The 17,500-nt window shown below is 38.7% G+C and overlaps 1 protein-coding gene across 3 annotated transcripts in view; it reads right to left on the reverse strand.

Moving 5' to 3' along the window:
- The window catches only part of LOC104853204 (protein PTHB1), a 285,577-nt gene that overhangs the window by 265,440 nt on the left and 2,637 nt on the right, over window positions 1-17,500 (reverse strand). For all 3 annotated transcript variants that reach the window (XM_033761023.1, XM_033761024.1, XM_033761025.1), the window contains exons 2-4: window positions 14,095-14,217; window positions 8,340-8,490; window positions 6,861-6,925 (exon numbers count right to left, since the gene is read on the reverse strand). In XM_033761023.1, coding sequence (XP_033616914.1) covers window positions 6,861-6,925; window positions 8,340-8,490; window positions 14,095-14,206 — 328 coding nt within the window. In that variant the 5' untranslated portion in view covers window positions 14,207-14,217. The remainder of the gene's footprint in view (window positions 1-6,860; window positions 6,926-8,339; window positions 8,491-14,094; window positions 14,218-17,500) is intronic.

Consider the following 17,500-nt stretch of genomic DNA (forward strand, 5'->3'; position numbering starts at 1 on the left):
AAAACCAAAAAAAAAAAAAAAAAAAAAAAAAAAAAAAAAAGATTGACAAGCTCTTCACCTCTCAGTGCATACTGTGGTAATGCTAAACAATAACAAAATTAAATCAATAAAATAATATAGCCCCAACTCTCAAAATAGTCAATCCCCTAATATATTATATCCTAATTTAAGGAAGAGGTCTCATAAGCTTCCCTTAGCAAGTAAACAGGACAATACGTTTTAGTCAACCAAGAAGGATCTCCTTTAAAACAAAAAAATTCTCTTTATATTTAATAGGTCATTTTGCCACAATGATTTTCTTTTTCTCTCCAAAAGAGAAAAGATTCTTTACTTGTATTTACTCTCTGGTAATAGACTTTTGAGAATACTTAGATCTATAGAATAGTGCTCAGGCAAGAGATCAAGAGGCAAAGAAATGTCAGAAGCCAAACATGATGGTGTTTGTTTGCTTGTAATCCCAGCATTCTGGGAGGCTGAGGCAGGAGTACCACAAGTTCAAGCTCAGCCTGGGAAATTTAACCATTTATCAAAGCCATGTCTCAACATTTTTTAAAAATATTTTTTTAAAGGCCAGGGATTTAGCTCAGTGGTTCTGGTGCCTGCATCGCAGGTGCAAGGTCCTAAGTTCGATCCCCAGTACCATTTTTTTTAATGAGAAGAGGCTGGGGATGTAGCTCACTGTAAAGGCTCTAGGTTCAACCACCAATACTGCAAGTGGAAAGAAAAAAAACCGCTGGAAAGGAAAAGACTCAAGAAGTAACTATCCATTTAAAAAAGCAGCTTTGCTCTTTATTCATTCAAAATATTAAGGTCAAATAAAATTTTAAATTGTCCCAATGTAAATGAAACAATCCTCAAACTAGGTATATTCAATCAATAAAACGATCTAAATATAAATATATTTTATATCATCATATATTTGGAGTTCTGAGGGTTTTGTTTTTTGTTTCAGTTTTCTTCCCCAGAAGGACTTATCATCATGTACTGAGATTGTAAGAATATACTTTTTCTTCAATTTATAATGCAGGTACCTTAAATTTTAAAAAAAATTTTAAGAAGTTTCCCCCAAAATCATACAACTGACAGGACTCAAATAAGGTCTTCAAAGGCAGGCACTATATATCCGCATGCCTAATTGCCCACCATTTAGCAGCCTTTAGGGAATTGTGTCTTCCCCCCGTAAAGATTACACTTTCCTGAGGTACTGTCAATGCAAAGAAAGTAACATCAAAAATTCAGTGCTTCAAAAAAAAGGGGGCGGGGTGGGAATTTAGCTCAGTGATTCTGTCACCTGCCTAGCAAGCACAAGATTCAGAGTTCGATCCCCAGTACCAAAAAAAAAAAAAGAAAGAATGAAAAAAAATTACCCCACTTCAAGCCAGGTGCAGGAACAGCGCACCTGTAACCCCAGCTACTTGGGAGCTAAGGCAAGAGGATCACCTGAACCCAGGAGTTTGAAGTCAGCCTAGGCAACACAGAAAGACTTTGTCTGGAGTAGGGTGGGGAAAACTATGCCACGTCCACTAAATGTACCAAGTATGTCACCCATAGGACAGGCTTCTTTGGCAAATGGAGTATTTTGACCTAAAGAATCCTGAAAAATAGCAGAAAAAGCTCTAAAAAGAGGGCACAAATTTCATTTTGTAAAGCAAATTGACATTTATAAAGGAAATTTCCATTTATAAAGACATCCTGTACCAGGGAAGAAGATTCTGAGGGAGATAAAACATGCTTGGCTCCCTCCTTCTTGCTCCTCTAGTGCAAGAATGGGGGAAGGATCTGGCCAAGGGCTCTCTCACCCCTCTCCCCCACTTCTCTTTCCTCCCCCTCACACCCCAGAGTGGACTGCAACAATGGGTCTCAGTGTCCTTCCAGTTATATAGCAGCCATACCCCTACAGGCTGCTCCCACAGGAGTGCACTTTGCGGTCAGCTGTAGTGCTCCTTCCTGATCCAGCAGCTCCAGACACTGCCACCTCTCTGCAGAAGTGGCAGGGACACCACCCCTAACATAACCAAGATGAATGGGGGATCAGAAGCATTTATTAAGAACCTCACCCTCCTCAAACCTCAGTAGAGAAGCCACCATGGCAGCTGTCCTGGCTCCATGAGATGTCTTCACTGACTGCAGTAAGCCTCAATTTAAACAAGGTAAAACTGAATTTGGATCCCTCAACAGGTCCAAGTCAGGTTTGCCTTTAGACCAGCTTGGATCAATCAGCAGGCTTGTACATGGACCACTCACAGGACTGCTGTGGCTACAGAAACAGCAACCCTCACCCTTCTAGGGTTGGTCGAAGAGGGCTCCTTTGGTGCACTAACCCCCATCCTGCAACACAGGGCCTGTTCAGAAAAGACTCACTCTGGTGATACTGTACATCTATCTGCTTGTGACTTATTTCTTGGGTAGTGTGGACTCAGAAGGTCCTGTAAATCTCCATGTAATTAATGTCATAAGTAGTGTGGACAAAGTGATTGCTCTAAAAGAAAGAGATATAGAGCTGGAGATTTAGCTCAGTGGTGCTGTGCCTGATCACAAGCACAAGGTCCTGAGTTTGATCCCTGATACCAGAAAAAAGAAATAAATAAAATAAAATAAAGAGCTACAGATACTAAAGGCCATTAGCCCAAACAACTCCAGAGAACAGGATCTAATGAAAATCAGGGACAGAGACCAGCATCTGGCACAGTTGAATGAGAGTCCAGCACAAACTGGCATGGAACAGAGGTGGCTGGCAACAGGAGACACCTACAACCACCAGTATCTAAAACGGCACACAGCACCAACTGGTGACAATCTTTGGCATCAGAACCAATAGAAGAGCTGTGTTTTGCCTGGTTCATGATTTTTCTCTGAAGTGAGCAAAAAAACCTTCAACTGATTGGCAACATCTTAATTCATCAATGAAAAAGGAGGCCCTAATTTAAATCTACATAATAAACTTTACTGTAAACCCTTGTTTACCATACTTTTCCTGGTCAATTTCCTGGCCTAGAATCCCAAAGTACATATCCTTTGCTTAGCCTATAATGGTATTGAAGCCCAAGTGCTACAATGCCCCATTGGGTCACTCACATAGGATGCTCCCATGTGTACAGATGCAACATACAGGTCAATAATTTGTTTTTCTTTTGTTAACATATTTTTGGCCAATCTTCAGGGCTGCTGAGGGTGTAGCTAAGTAGTACTGTACTTATGTGGCATGTATGAGGCATGATGTTCAATCCTCAGGGTCCAAAAACATTTGTGTATAATGTTCAAAGTCCTAGCTGCAGAATTTAAGACAGATAAAGGAAAATAAAAGATCTTTTCCTCCCCTATTCCTTTTTCTGCCTGGCCTTCTCTCATCCCTTGGGTGTGTGTGTGTGGGGGGTGTTCAATAAAAACTAAATCTGGCCTGAAGATGTCTCTGTGTCCTGAGTTCCTATGAAATAAAGCAAAAACTAACCTAATACATAAACAAACTAATACATAGTTTAATACATGCATACAGGAGAAGCATTTGCTAGTTCTGTGCCCCTGAAAATGCTAACAATAGATGTCACATACCAATATATGTTGAAGCAAGAGGAACACTATGACTTCAAAGCCATCCTGGGACTACACAGTGAGTTAATGGCCTGCTTGGACTATATAGAGACCCTGCCTTGAAAAAGTTGAAAGAAGGGCCAGAGATTTAGCTCAGTGTGGTTTTGCTGCCTGTCTTGAAAGCGCAAGAGTCCAAGTTCGATCCCCAGTATCCCCAAAATAGTGGAAAGATACTACCTACTTATGGATAGCCAGAACCAATACAGTCAAAATGGCCGTACTTTCAAAATGATATTAACATTTAACACGATCTCAATCAAAGTACCAACAGCACTCAATAATGCAATCCTAAAATTCATACAAAAGCAGAAGAGACCCAGAATAGCCAAAGGTAGCAAGAGCAAAGCAGGAGGCATCACAATCCCAGACTTAAAAATATATTACAAGCTATTATAATAAAAACAGCATGATACTGAAATAAAACATACATGAGAGTCAATGGAACAGAATAAAGGATACAGGAATAACACCAAGCACCCTCAACTATTTGATCTTTCACAAAGAGGCCAAAAGCATACACTGGAGGAAAGATAGCCTCTTCAATAAATTGTGCTGGGAAAACTGAACATCCACATGCAGAAGATTGAATCTAGACCCATATCTCTCACCATGTACTAAACTAAAACCAAAACAGAGCAAAGAACTAAATGGTAAAACAGAAACACTTAAGTTGCTGGAAGATAAAATAAGTAAAATTCTTAAAGTTATAAGTGTAGAGAATGACATTCTGAACAGAACCCCAATGGCACAAGATATAATACTGAGAATCAACAAATGGGATCATATCAAGTTTTAAAACTTCTGCCCAGCAAAATTACCAACAGAGTGAAAAGACAACCCACAGTGAGGAAAAAAATTTTGCCAGCTATTCTTCATACAGAAGATTCATACCTAAAGAACTCAAAAATATTTGATCCCCCTAAAGTAAAGACCCAATCAAAAAACAGGAAAGTGAAATGAAAAGATACTTCACAGTAGAAGTACAAATGGCCAATAAATACTCAACATCACTGGCCATTAGGAAAATATAAATTAAGCCGGGGATTTAGCTCAGCAGTTTGGTGGCCTGCCTCGCAAGCACAAGGACCCGAGTTCAATCCTCAGTACCAAAAAAAAAACAAAACAACAAAAAAAAACAGAAAAATATAAATTGAAACAATACTGAGACATTATCTTACCACAGAAAGAATGGTCATCATCAAAGAACTCAAATAATAATAAATGCTAGTGATGTTATAGGGAAAAAGAATCTTTCTATAATGTTGATGGAAATGTAAACTCTTATAACCATCATCTCCTCAAAAGATGAGAACCAGAAGTTACATCTGACCCAGCTATTTCCCTTCTAGGTATGTTGCTAAAAGACTCAAAGACATATGTTATAGGGATACATGTATACCCATGTTTACAGCAGCATAATTTGTAATAGCTAAATCTTGGAAGCAGCCTGTGTCCATTAACAGATAAGTGGATAAAGAAAACGTGATATTTATACAAAACAGAGTGCTACTCTTCCATAAACAAAGATAAACCTGAATCACCTGTAGAAAATGGATCAGCAGCATTTAGTATTTGATAAGTTATGCTTATGATCAGAAACAGAGGGTTGGGGATTTGGCTCAGTGGTTCCGTTGCCTGCCTTGTGAGCACAAAGGTCCAAGTTTAAACCCCGGTATCACCAAAACAAAACACAACAAAACAAAAGATCTAGATGCGTGAATAAAGTGACCTATACAGTACCTTCTTCATTTATTCTGAAATATAAACATGTGCTCTTCTGCTAGGAGGAGCAGCATCTTTTGCCATGAAACCAGCAAGAGTGCACTCCATCAGCCTCAGATATAAATAAAGTGGCAAAGAAAGCAACCATGGTAATGAGGAGGGGATGGAAAGAGCACACATGAGGTAGAGAGGATACAAAGCCACTGCCCACTATCTCAGCACCACCTAGAAATATGTCACCCATCCATTCAATGAGCATGTTCCGGATGTTACACTACACCATATGCTGGCCACCAGGGCTGCAGCTCTTCGCCCCAAAGAGATTGCCTGTGAATATTCAGCTTAGTGATGGCACATACAAATTACCACTCAAAGAGAAGTTACAAAGAAGGCCAAAAATCAAGAGAATAAGACAAACAAATTCAAATCCTAGAAACTAACACTTACAGAAAATCCCAAAAGAAAGCATAAAGAATTTTGTACATGGAGTAGCCCTGCAGAAACTTCGCTTTATCATAGCCATACTAACAGTCCCCAGAACTGACATCCATATGAGGCACAAGATTAGGGCCTTGGCAGGATGCCTGAACACATGGTACAAGATATAACCTGAACCAGAACAGAGACTGATCAATAAGATGTGACCTGTCAACCACAGCCAGTGAACCAGATCTGGAAAGATGTAAGACAGTGGCCACTGACTTCTCAGCCATTGAGTCATCTTGTCCTGCTCTCCTATTTCTGCAGTGGCCCATTCTGCTCGTGGGATATATCTCTTCTCATGCTTCTCTCCACTCTTTCCTTTCTTCTCTTCTCTTCACTTCTTCCTCTTTCTTTCTTTACTTTAAATAAAACTTGTGTTTACCTGTTTAGTGGTTGTCCAGGCCAATTCACTGGGTGGGATAAAAAGAGCCTGGAATAACTAGACACATTGACATACAGCAACACACTAAAAGAATGCATTTGAACTAAAACATATCTAACAACTGAAATTAAAAAGCTAAAGTTACCCTTTATTTTCAGTAAGTAAATGCTGAACTCAAATGCTGCCCCACAGAAGCATATCAGAGAATGAAACCTGCTTAAGCCTCATAACCTAGGTAAGGAAGACAATCCAAAGCCAAAATATTGGAACCATAAAGAGAAAACACCTGACATTTACCATGAAAATGCATCTCAGCCACTGTGACTCAACATCTAATGAATTTTGCTATTACTACTGAACATTTCTCAAGACTTAAGGATCCTATGTCCACAGAAGAGGCGTCTACTAGTCCTAGGCAATCCTGGACACAATTCCAGATAGCAAGGGAACAGAAGGAATCACCTGCTAGAAATAAAAGTACACAAAGAAACAGGAAACAAGAAAATACAATACTTTAAATATCTGAAAAAATAATGAATGATGGGAAAATGCTAACAAAGACAAGAAAACCGAGCAATGACTGTTTTGTCTTCTTTAACAAGTCAAGTCTAGGGAATATCCACCTTATATTAAGAAGCCCAGTTTGTAATATAAATTCCACATTAAGAAGGAATATGGTTCTTACCTGAGACAAAGTAGACACAAAGTTTTCTAGAATGCAACACAGCCAAATGAAGCATTTCCGTTCCTCTGAAAAATAGAAAAGGTTTTTAAAGATCTTAAATGTTAGTTTCAGATATAACCAAAAAAGCTATAAAATAATTTCACAACTACAACCACTATAAGTAAACAAAATTTACTGATGGAATCACAATCTGATGGCACTGGCGAGAAGTGAGGAGAACTCAGAAGGAGGCCTGGCTGAGAGGCGCACATCCTGTAGTACCACCTTGAGAACTACATCTGGTCCCTGGCCCCTTCCTCTCTGGCTTCTTACCATCTCCACTTCCTGGCTGCCACGTATATGAGAAGTTTCCTCCACCATAATTCTGCCTCACCACAGGCCGAAAGTAACAGGACTGCTGACGATGGACTGAAAACTCTGCAACCATGAGCCACAATAAACCTCCTCATTTAAGTTATATTTGGGTATTCTGTCACCATGTGAGAACACTGACTCACACTAGTCATCATCTGCTACTAGAAGGAATAGAAATAACCAGCCTTATACATCATACAACTCCCCAGTCCAGCCTGCCCCCACATATAAAAGTATTACCTCATGCCCTGGCTAAGGATCCACACTGTAAGTTCCCAAGCAATATAAAGCTGTCACTAGAGAGCAGAGAATGTGCTGGAGGACTTGGATGCTTTCCAAGCAGAAGTCAGACCCCTGAACAAATGGTACTTGGGGCCAATCAATTATGATGAGCAAAGAGAGTGAGCCAAATTCAGAATTCAGGGCTCTAAATGGATTTAGGAAGGCACAGAGCGCTCAAAAAAAGAGGTAAAGAAATCAACTGTGACTACCTGATAACTTTTCACAATACTTTTAAAAGATCAAGAAATACAGGCTCAATTTCAAGACAATGTATGAAAATAGAATAAATCAGCAATATCATCAGGAAATAAAATGCAGAAATATTACACAGTTTAGATTAATAATTTTCTAAAATAAATGAGGTTTAAAAGTAAAGTACTTTGAAATAAATTTCTTATATGGAGAGGATTTATTTAGTGAGTTAAACCGACTTCTTCCTTCAAGACAAGACTCCATATAAGTAAACTTTAAAGTTATAAGCCAAAAAGTAACAATTATCTGGCATTATGGCTAGTCATTTAAATAGACACATGAATTGGACAATTTGCTCTTTAAATAAGTAAATGCATTCTACTTCTTTATTTGGTTACTTTTAGAAATTATCAATTTTCCTTTCAGACTCTATAATGTTAGGTATCTTGGGTTTGTTACTATAAAAAGGCTCTAAATTATTCTATCATAAATATGGAGGTTTCCACATAGAAAAACACTCAGTACATGAGGAACACCTGCATGATAATCTTCAGAATACAGGTAATTCCTCTTTGAAGAATCCATAGAAATGACACAGTAAGGGACTGACACTCTGCACATGCAATACCAGGATTAGTGGACTGTACTTACGAAACAAACTTTCCTACTTCCACTTGAAGAATTGGATCTCGTAGATGCACTTCTAAGAGCAGATCTTCAGCCTGAGCTGCATCAACAGCTTTTACAGGACGGGGGTTGAAGATTCTAAGGTATCCCATAAAACTGCCCACAATTATTTTGTCTGTAGAGAGATTTTGATAAAAAAAAAAAAGGTATAAGAAAGAAACATCCTATCTTAGGGAAGAAACCCTCCAATGTATAAAAGAAATCTAAATAGTAAAAGATGCTTCATATACAGAGGCCACTACTCTGCGAACTGAAGATGTAATTAAAGTGAACAAGTTTGAAGAACATATGCTTTTAAAAAGCAGCTTTAGGGCCAGGGATTTGGCTCAGTGGTTCGGTTGCCTGCCTTGCAAGCACAAGGACCCAGGTTCAATCCCCGGTACCAAAAAAAAGAAAAGCAGCTTTAGAGCTGGGGGTGCCTCGAAGGCAGGAAACCCTATGTTCAATCCCAACCACCAGAAGGGCAAAAAGCTTTACACTGCCAATATTCAAGTGTATTCAAGCCTTGATTTGGCATTAGAGTCAAAATTTATCTCAGTCAAAACAAAATATTTTATCAAAGCACAAGTATAAGATTGTAAACTGATTTCAACATAAATTATCACCTGTACAACTAATTGTGACCATCAAAAACACTACTAGAAAGGATTCTGGGGCCTCACTACAATGCCCTGGTTAACAATGCCTAGTCTTGCCATTGTGGGGAATATCATAGGTGTTACAGGTTAAACTGTGTCTGCCCAAATAATATGGTGATGCTTTAAGAGTATAAATATGAAATTTTAAAATATAGTAAGTTGCTTTAAAACAATGTGTAGTCATAAAAGTTGGAGTTATTTTAACTTTGAATATGTACCAAGTCTCTTAAATCTTGAATTCTCATAGACTTTTTGTGTATCTAACCCTAAGCCAGTAGAATTATGAGAAGATACATTTCTAGTATTTTAAGCCACCAATCTGGATACTTTGTTACAATATTCCTAGAAACTCTACACATTTATTAGGCAATGATCTAAGTACTAACTCCTGAAGTCTTCACAATAACCCTATAGAGAGGTCCTCTCACAGCAATCTCAAACCCAAATGCAGTTATACAAATGGCAAGGACTGTGGGGCTGGATGATCTCATGGCAGCACTCCAGAGGCCCATGAGGTTTCTGAAGCCCTTTGTTCATAACTGCACCCACCAACTAAGGTGGGGCCAGTCCAACTCGGCAGGCATTTGAGGATGCTGCCTCACTCTCATTCCAATCTCCTTTTTAAGTAAATGGATCATTTATCTCTGTCATTAGGTGCAAAAAAATGGGTTGAAGGAATAACTGATGTAGAAATGAGCACCAGAGAATAAACTGCAAGTATCAAGACCTGCAAGGGGATTTGGAATGGCTCCCTGAGCTAAGCTGGGGTACTAAGCTTGTCAGTATTCTAGGTATGTACTGGGCACATATTGTGTATAGTACCAGATAACTCAAGTTACCCAGAGCCTGCTCGCTGCAAGGAAACTCCAGGGGACCAGACAGCTGTATCCACAGGCTATTCGATAGGGAGAAATGCCAAACCCTATGCAAGATGTTGTTTTCTAAAGGTACCAGATAAAATAAAATAAGTGAAGAATAAATCTGAACCTCAAATCTTCATTTTAAGGCAAAGAATAAGTTAGCGACTCAGGAAATGATGGAAGAATTTCTTACCACTTATAACAGGGGACTTAAGAACTAATAATCTATTCAGAGATGCATTCTTTGGGTTTTAGACCACAGCAACATGTAACTTAACAAATCTCTTCAGGTTTTTAAGTAAAAGTAATGATACCGATCAGAAAGAATGATTACACTATTATAATGGAGTTACTCAGAGAATCTAGAAAGCAGCTACATGCTGGCATGCATCTGTAATACCAGCACTCAGGAGACTGGGGCAGGAGGATCACAAATTCAAAGTTAGCCTAGACTCCATAGAGGGTTTAAGCTCAGCCTGAACTACAGAGTAAGACCCTGTCTCAATTTACCAAAAAAGCCGTGGAAACTGGAAGAACTAAGCTGCCAAATTTTTCTAAAATGTACCCACTGAGTTTCCCTGTATCCTGTCATTCCCTAAACCCCATTGTAACTCAATAAATCACCAAGATTTGACTTCAGTACAGCCCTACTTTCAGAAATAAAAGGAAGTCAAGACAGCCAAGGCTATACGGTAATAAATTAACACCAAGAATCACAATGTGTATGTATGACTTTTTAAACAATCAAAAGGACTAGTACAGTAACCAGAACTCAACAGTCTGATTGATCACAGACTTTAACCTATGATTAATTAACTAATATTGAATTACCCAGAAATTAAATGACCAGAAAGCCAGTAAAAAGCCATTAAAACTTTCTTCTGAATAATATTCAATTGTAAGAAAGCACTACTATGCGTCTATCACTTTTGTTAAGGCCTTATTCCTTTGAAGTCTATAACATGAATGTTCCATGTCAGTGACAAAGAAGACTAACCCTAGCATCCAGACCAGACAGTCCTGGCTTCTGCCCACTCCCATATGTATAACAGTGTACAGATTCAGATCCCAGGAACCACTGTACCTGGTCACTGGGATCACACCATGCATGCCTACTGAATGGGACATCATCTCCCCAGGTGGACTCAGGAAAGGAAATGCCCAAGATTTTTTCAAGAATGCTGAATATCAGGCTTTAAGGTAGTAACTCTAGACTTCAGAAAGACACTGTTATTCCTAACTACAGAAACAGTAATACGTGAATTTTTTTTCTTTTCCTTTTATACATGAATTTTTAACACAGATTACCCAGTGGGAGAACAAAGCCAATGTATTCTTTTTTCCCATCAATTTATGAAAATTTAGAGCACCTATTTGACTCCAGATTTGTACATTTAAGGAAAATGATATTAGGAGAGCCACACAGAACTCAGTTTCAGTTTCTCCACCAAAATCAGTACGATTCTCATGCTAGATTTTGGATACCTTCCAAAATTTAACATCAAAAATTTAAAACAGGCATTCCTGGTGATTCCTTGCACACCTCTATTTAATAACCAAATTTGCCAGTACTAAAGTCTAATGGATCACAGAGTTGAGTTAATCAGCACACCTGCAACCTCCCCATCTATACCCACTCTTACCAGCTTGCTTTCAATCACAGTGAAAGAGGGCCTGTTCAAGGTCAGTTAACCCTTCGCTCTGCATATCTGATCCCATCACTGACTGTCTGCCCAGGATCCTGGCTTGGTCAGTCATAACCTCTGTCCTACACACTGAGCCTACACTACCCCCAGTCATCATCCCTTCCCAGCTAAGTTCTTTGGAGAGCTTTAAACAGCCTCCCCATCTCAGTCTCATCCTCTGCAAATCTAGATCTTGTTACAATGGAGGCCACTCACCCACCCACATCAGGGATGGTAATGAACCACTTGCTGCTAAGTGGCAGGGACACTTGTCAGTCCTCTTGTCAGGAAGCCTTTCCTCCCAGATACCAGTCCAACTGATCCACCTGCCTCTGCCAACCTATTCAGAATCGATCATGACCAGTGTCCCACACCCCTTTTACTGCCTGCGTTTTCCAGATTACAACCTTACTCTTCTCTCTCTCTTATTCCAACTTCTCTCTCTATGTACTTTCACCCATTCTCAGGGCTTCATATACAAACAGTATAGTCCTCACTCCCAAATCTCCACCTCCACTCTTTATACCCAGGATTTCTATCTCAAACAGAACATATCCAAAACTGCTGTTATCAACCTACCACGTAGTAAGAGTGATAATAATAATTCTCAAGTTTTAGAGTACCACCATTCAATTTTAGAAATTCTCAAAATGCAGACAGGCATGGTGGTACGTGCCTATAATCCAAACACTCAGAAGGCTGAGGCAGGAGGATCACTATGAGCTCTAGAAAAGGTTGAGCTACAGTTTGGCCTGAACTACATAGCAAGAACCTGGCTCAAACAAACAAACAAAAAGAAAGAAAACAAAAGAGAGAGAAAAAGAATTAATTCTCAAAATGCAGATAACTGGCCCCTATCACCCCTTTTACCAACAGAGAATGCCATCTTATAAGATCTCCTACATCCGGTATAATCTTCATATATATATAAAACACTCCAGAATATTGGGAAATAATGATCAATGTTTTATCTATGTGCCACAAACACAAGCAGAAATGCTTTTATATATTGCCTGGGAAAACAGAGGGAGCCCAGTTGGCCACAAACTAGGGGTTGGGGAACTACCTCAAAATACTGGTAACCCACTGGTGTAAGGAGTGCTAACAGAAATAAATGAGCAACAGCACATTATTCAGATGATCAATAAGTACAGTTTCCAACCAAGATGCACTATGGAGAATTTGGGCAGCAGTGGGTTTGAAGGTGTCCTCTCTGGCAGGTATTTCTGCGGGACATCTTTTATGTGGCCAAACACTGTGGCACTCACAGCTATAAGAGCTGGGCAGAGACAGGTTGAATGATCCTTTAGGAACATTCCAAGGATGCCCTTTGAACAGAGGCTTGAGTGAGGTAGGGCCTGATTACCCTTCAGAAACAACTGACATGGTACAAAATGTCATTTAGGGTCTATAGCTTTTCTTTGCCAATATAATTTTCTCTTTTCACTTTTTCCCAGATCCTACTGTTTTAAATATAATAAAGAGAAACAGAATAAAGAAAAGTGTAAGAAGGGGCCAGGGATTTAGCTCAGCGGTTCTGCCATCTGCCTTGCAAGCTCAATGCCGAGTTCAATGCCCGGTACCAAAAAAAAAAAAAAATTAATCAAGAGAAGTGTAAGAGCACAATATTTACAACATTGAACAAAAGAAAAGGTATATGAAACTTCTGTTCTAAGAAGCCAATGATTATCTGGCTTACAAAATAAAAGTTCATGGGGCCAGGGATTTAGCTCAGCAGTTCAGTGACCTGCCTTGCAAGCGCAAGGACCCAAGTCCAATCCCTGGTACCAAAAAACAATAAAACAAAATAAAAGCTCATGTTTATAAATGATTTAAAACACATACAGTAAGCCCTTGATTTACAAACAAGTTCTGCTCCAAGAGAATTGTTCATAGATCAAATTTGTTTGTAAGCCAACAAAGTGAGTCTTATATACAGTAGTATATCTGTAAAAATTCGCAACTGAAATGTTCCTAAATTGAGGACTTCCTTTATGAATTTCATGTCAATGATGTATAACTAAACATTTTTAAAGACCATTTAAAACATACGAAGATGTAAAGAGGAATAAATTACATAAGAATAGGACAAGAAGTTGTTTCAGTATTATGACAATGTCAGCAATGATTTGACAAATGTCAGCCTGGGCTACACAGTGAGCTTGACACCAGCCTAGACTACGTGAAACCCTGACTCAGATGAATGAATGAATGTTGTAATTATGACAGTTTCATTATGTTCTATAAAGTACATATTTAATAGGATAAGTTGTTTTTATTTGCTATTTTCATTGTTTTGCTCCAAAATACATGGTCCTGAGGGTTGGAATATAGCTCAGTAATAGAGTACTTGCTTGAAAAAACAGAGGAAGATGCTCCCAGTTAGCCACAAACTAGGGATTGGGGGACAATATCTCAGCGTACCACTGGTGGTAACCCAGTAAGAAGCGCTAATAGAAATAAGTGAGGCCCTGGTTCAATCTGCAGCACTGAAAACAACAACAAAAAACACTGTACAGCCAGAGAAATTGCTTACCTTGCCCATTCTCACTATTGTCAACATCAGCCAAACACAAACAGCCTTGATCAAATTCTTCTTTTTCTCCCAGAATAGTAGACCACCAATCACGGGCTTTAAATAAAGACATTTTCCTTCACTCTGAAAAGAAAAAATTCATTCTTAAAAAAAATCTACTTTACATTATGAATTAATTACCTCAAAGCACAGAAAATTAAATTTGGATACTTTTGAGATTAATATTTCTATATTAACTTTAACATTTCTGTATCTTATACACATATATCAAATCATAAATCCAAATGGATAGAACATGAAGCAGAGATTTTTCAATACTATTGGTAAATTGGGCTAAAAAGTTATACATTTACATAGGGCTACTCCTATCTTCTGAGACATTCTGGAAAGAACTGCACAAAAAAATCTGAAAAATACTCTTTCAAGGACCAAGGTTTAAAATCTACCAGTACTACTGGCAAACAGTCATTAAGAAAATATCTAACTTCCTTGCAATCTGAACAGTAGCATTTTACGTTACAAGTAGCAGAAAAGATCCAATGAGATCAAGAGAATCAGATAACTAACATCGAAAATGGTAAAACACTGGTACTCAAAAAGCATTCACTCCTTCTTGTCATTTCAATTGAAAAAAGGCAAAAATAAAAAAAAAAAAGAAAAAAGGCAAAATGAAAAAGGGAAATTAACACAAAAAAAGAGCCAGAAACACTAGTTAGTGGTTCCATTTATAACAGTAACTACCAGTGTGTCAGAATGAACATAGACTAGCCCTACCCTATATTGAACTACTACTGTGAATGCATGTTGGACTGTTTCAATTATAGGACAGCATCAAACACCTTCAAATGCTATAAAAGTTCACTTTATTTTATTGTTTACTTTTATTAGTACATGTTTGTAGTATAATATTTATTGTGGCGAGTTGGTACATGTATATAACACATCTCAATTTTTCCACTTCCTCTCCAGCCTCCCTCTTTTTTCAAGCATCAGATTTATTTTTTTACAAGTCTTTATCAGGTTAATTATCTTACATACAGATTAATAGTCAGACTAAATAGGTCACAAACATAAAACATATATGATAATTACACTAAACCAAGGTATTACTTTTAAATAAATTGTCCATGCTGCATTACAATAACTTTCTGTTTCCTCTTGTTATTTTGCAATTTATTTATATATAGTTTTTTTTCTCATATAAGAGAAACCATGTGATATTTAAACTATGTGTCTGATTTAGTTCACTAACATTATGATATCAAGGTGCAACCCTTTTTGTATAAATGACTCAAATTTATCTTTCTCATGGTAAATATGTGTGAACTGGTTTCTTATTTAGTTAACTGTCTTGAATTATAAATAAGAAACTAGTAGCTGGGTGTGTTGGCCATACCCAGTCCTGTAAATCCCAACACTGAGGGAGGCTGAGGCAAGAGGATCCCAAGTTTGAGTCCCACCTGATCAAGTGATAACCTCTTTCAAAATAGAAAATAAAAAGAGCTGGAAAGGTATTTCAGTAGCAGAGCACAACTGACACCAATCCAATCCCAAATATCACACACAAAAAGACTTGCATTTATATTTTATACCCTATTCATTGAATGTTCAATGTTGATTTCCAGTTCCTCACTGATGTGTAAGGACATGAAAACTGAACATCAAAGATCAAGTGTTCAATGGCTACTATCTCCTTTCACGTGAAGGAAAATAATAGTTAATATTTACTGATCACTTACTAAACGCCGGGCTGTTTCTAAATGCTTATTTAAGTGTCCTAGTGTTAAGCTTCATAACAGCTACAAAGTGAATCATGAGTCCTATCATTCAGGTATCCCCAAATATAGAGAGGTCAAGAAACCATCCTGGAGATCTGAATCAATTAGCAGTGAGCATGGCGGCTAAACCCAGTGGCTCCTCCACAACTCTGGATAAAAGGCCCCCACTAGCAGACTTCAGACTGTTGTTACCTGGGGTTCAAACTGCTGAAGAGGAGCTAAAACATTTGATTACATTATTAGAGGATAACTAGAAAGCAATAATTAGAAGATGTTAACAAGTACATACACATAAATAGGCAAAAAGTTAGTTTCTGAGTCCTTAGAACAAAAACAGGAGATAATCTCTTTACCCCTTAGGGTAAAGATCCAGGCATTGTTTTCCTGTCACTTGACATCTCCGTATGTTCACTGCTGCTGCTGCTGCTGCTGCTGCTGTTGTTGTTGCTGTTGTAGTGGTAAAGTGGGTAGAAACCAGGGCCTGTGCCTGCCAGGCAAGTGCTCTACCACTCATTTACACCTCAGTGCTCCCACACACACTTTTAAGACAGCCAAAGTTCACCCAGGCTGGACTTGAACTTTAGATCCGCCTGCCTCAGCCTCCAGAGTAGCTGGGATTACAGGCCTGCACAACCACACTGGGTTTGTCTAGTTTTTAATACTTATTTACACACATTTTATCTTCCACACCAATACTCCTTAGATTTAAGTTTCCCCGCAGAGGTAGATTATTTTAATACCTCACTGAGCTAGTCTCACACTATGAAAGGACAATAGAAGATAACCCTAAAGAAAGCTGTGCGAGGAATGCAGGGGTCTAAAGACAGACTCTATAATTAGGAGGAAAAGACACAGACGCTGTCGTTCATAGTTGGAACTGGTGTCCTGGTGTCGTGTCAAATCTCAGGAAGCAGGAAGCAAGTCTTCCTTCCAGTCCAGGAAAGATAAAAAATGCAGACAGAGTTAGGAGGACAAGGACTCCGTGCTGGGGGGAGTCTTGATAACAGACATAAAAGACCAAAGTATGAAGAAGCCAAGCCAGAAGGCCCTGGATTCAAGCCTCAACCCCACCTTGTAGCTAAAGGACCTTAGATGATCCCTCATCCTCTGTCTCCCAACTATCTTGGCTGAGAGAGAATGAAATAGCCTAACACATGCAACTGCTTAACCAGTGCCCACCCAACCCGTAGCAAGTACTCGGTCAATGTCAGTTGAATGTCAGAGAGAAGCTAGCAACAGTAATGTAGCTGTGGTAGTGAGACTGCAGATTGAACCCAAGGCCTCTGAGCAAAACAAAATTACAGATGCCAATTTGGCTTCTGGACGACAAATTTAAATGAGACATCTAAAAGGCTGGCAGCAATAGCTATGTGTATGTGTGGTGCTGGGTATAGAACCAAGGGCTTGCACATGATAAGCATGGCTCTACCTCTGAAATACACCCCTGTCCTCTTTAATGAAAATGTTATTAATCAGCAGGGATGCTTTATTAATAACTTCATGTGTTCCAGTAATTTTCAAAAACTATCTGAGGACTGGGAGTAGAACTCAGGGGCAGAGCTTGTATACAAGTGTAGGAAAAGGCAGTCAGTAGGCAGGGAAAGAATACAATAAGAGCCTCATTACGC

The sequence above is a fragment of the Fukomys damarensis genome, unplaced genomic scaffold (genome assembly GCF_012274545.1).
Source record: "Fukomys damarensis isolate Sample0158 unplaced genomic scaffold, DMR_v1.0_HiC HiC_scaffold_7, whole genome shotgun sequence".
In the NCBI taxonomy this organism is placed as follows: domain Eukaryota; kingdom Metazoa; phylum Chordata; class Mammalia; order Rodentia; family Bathyergidae; genus Fukomys; species Fukomys damarensis.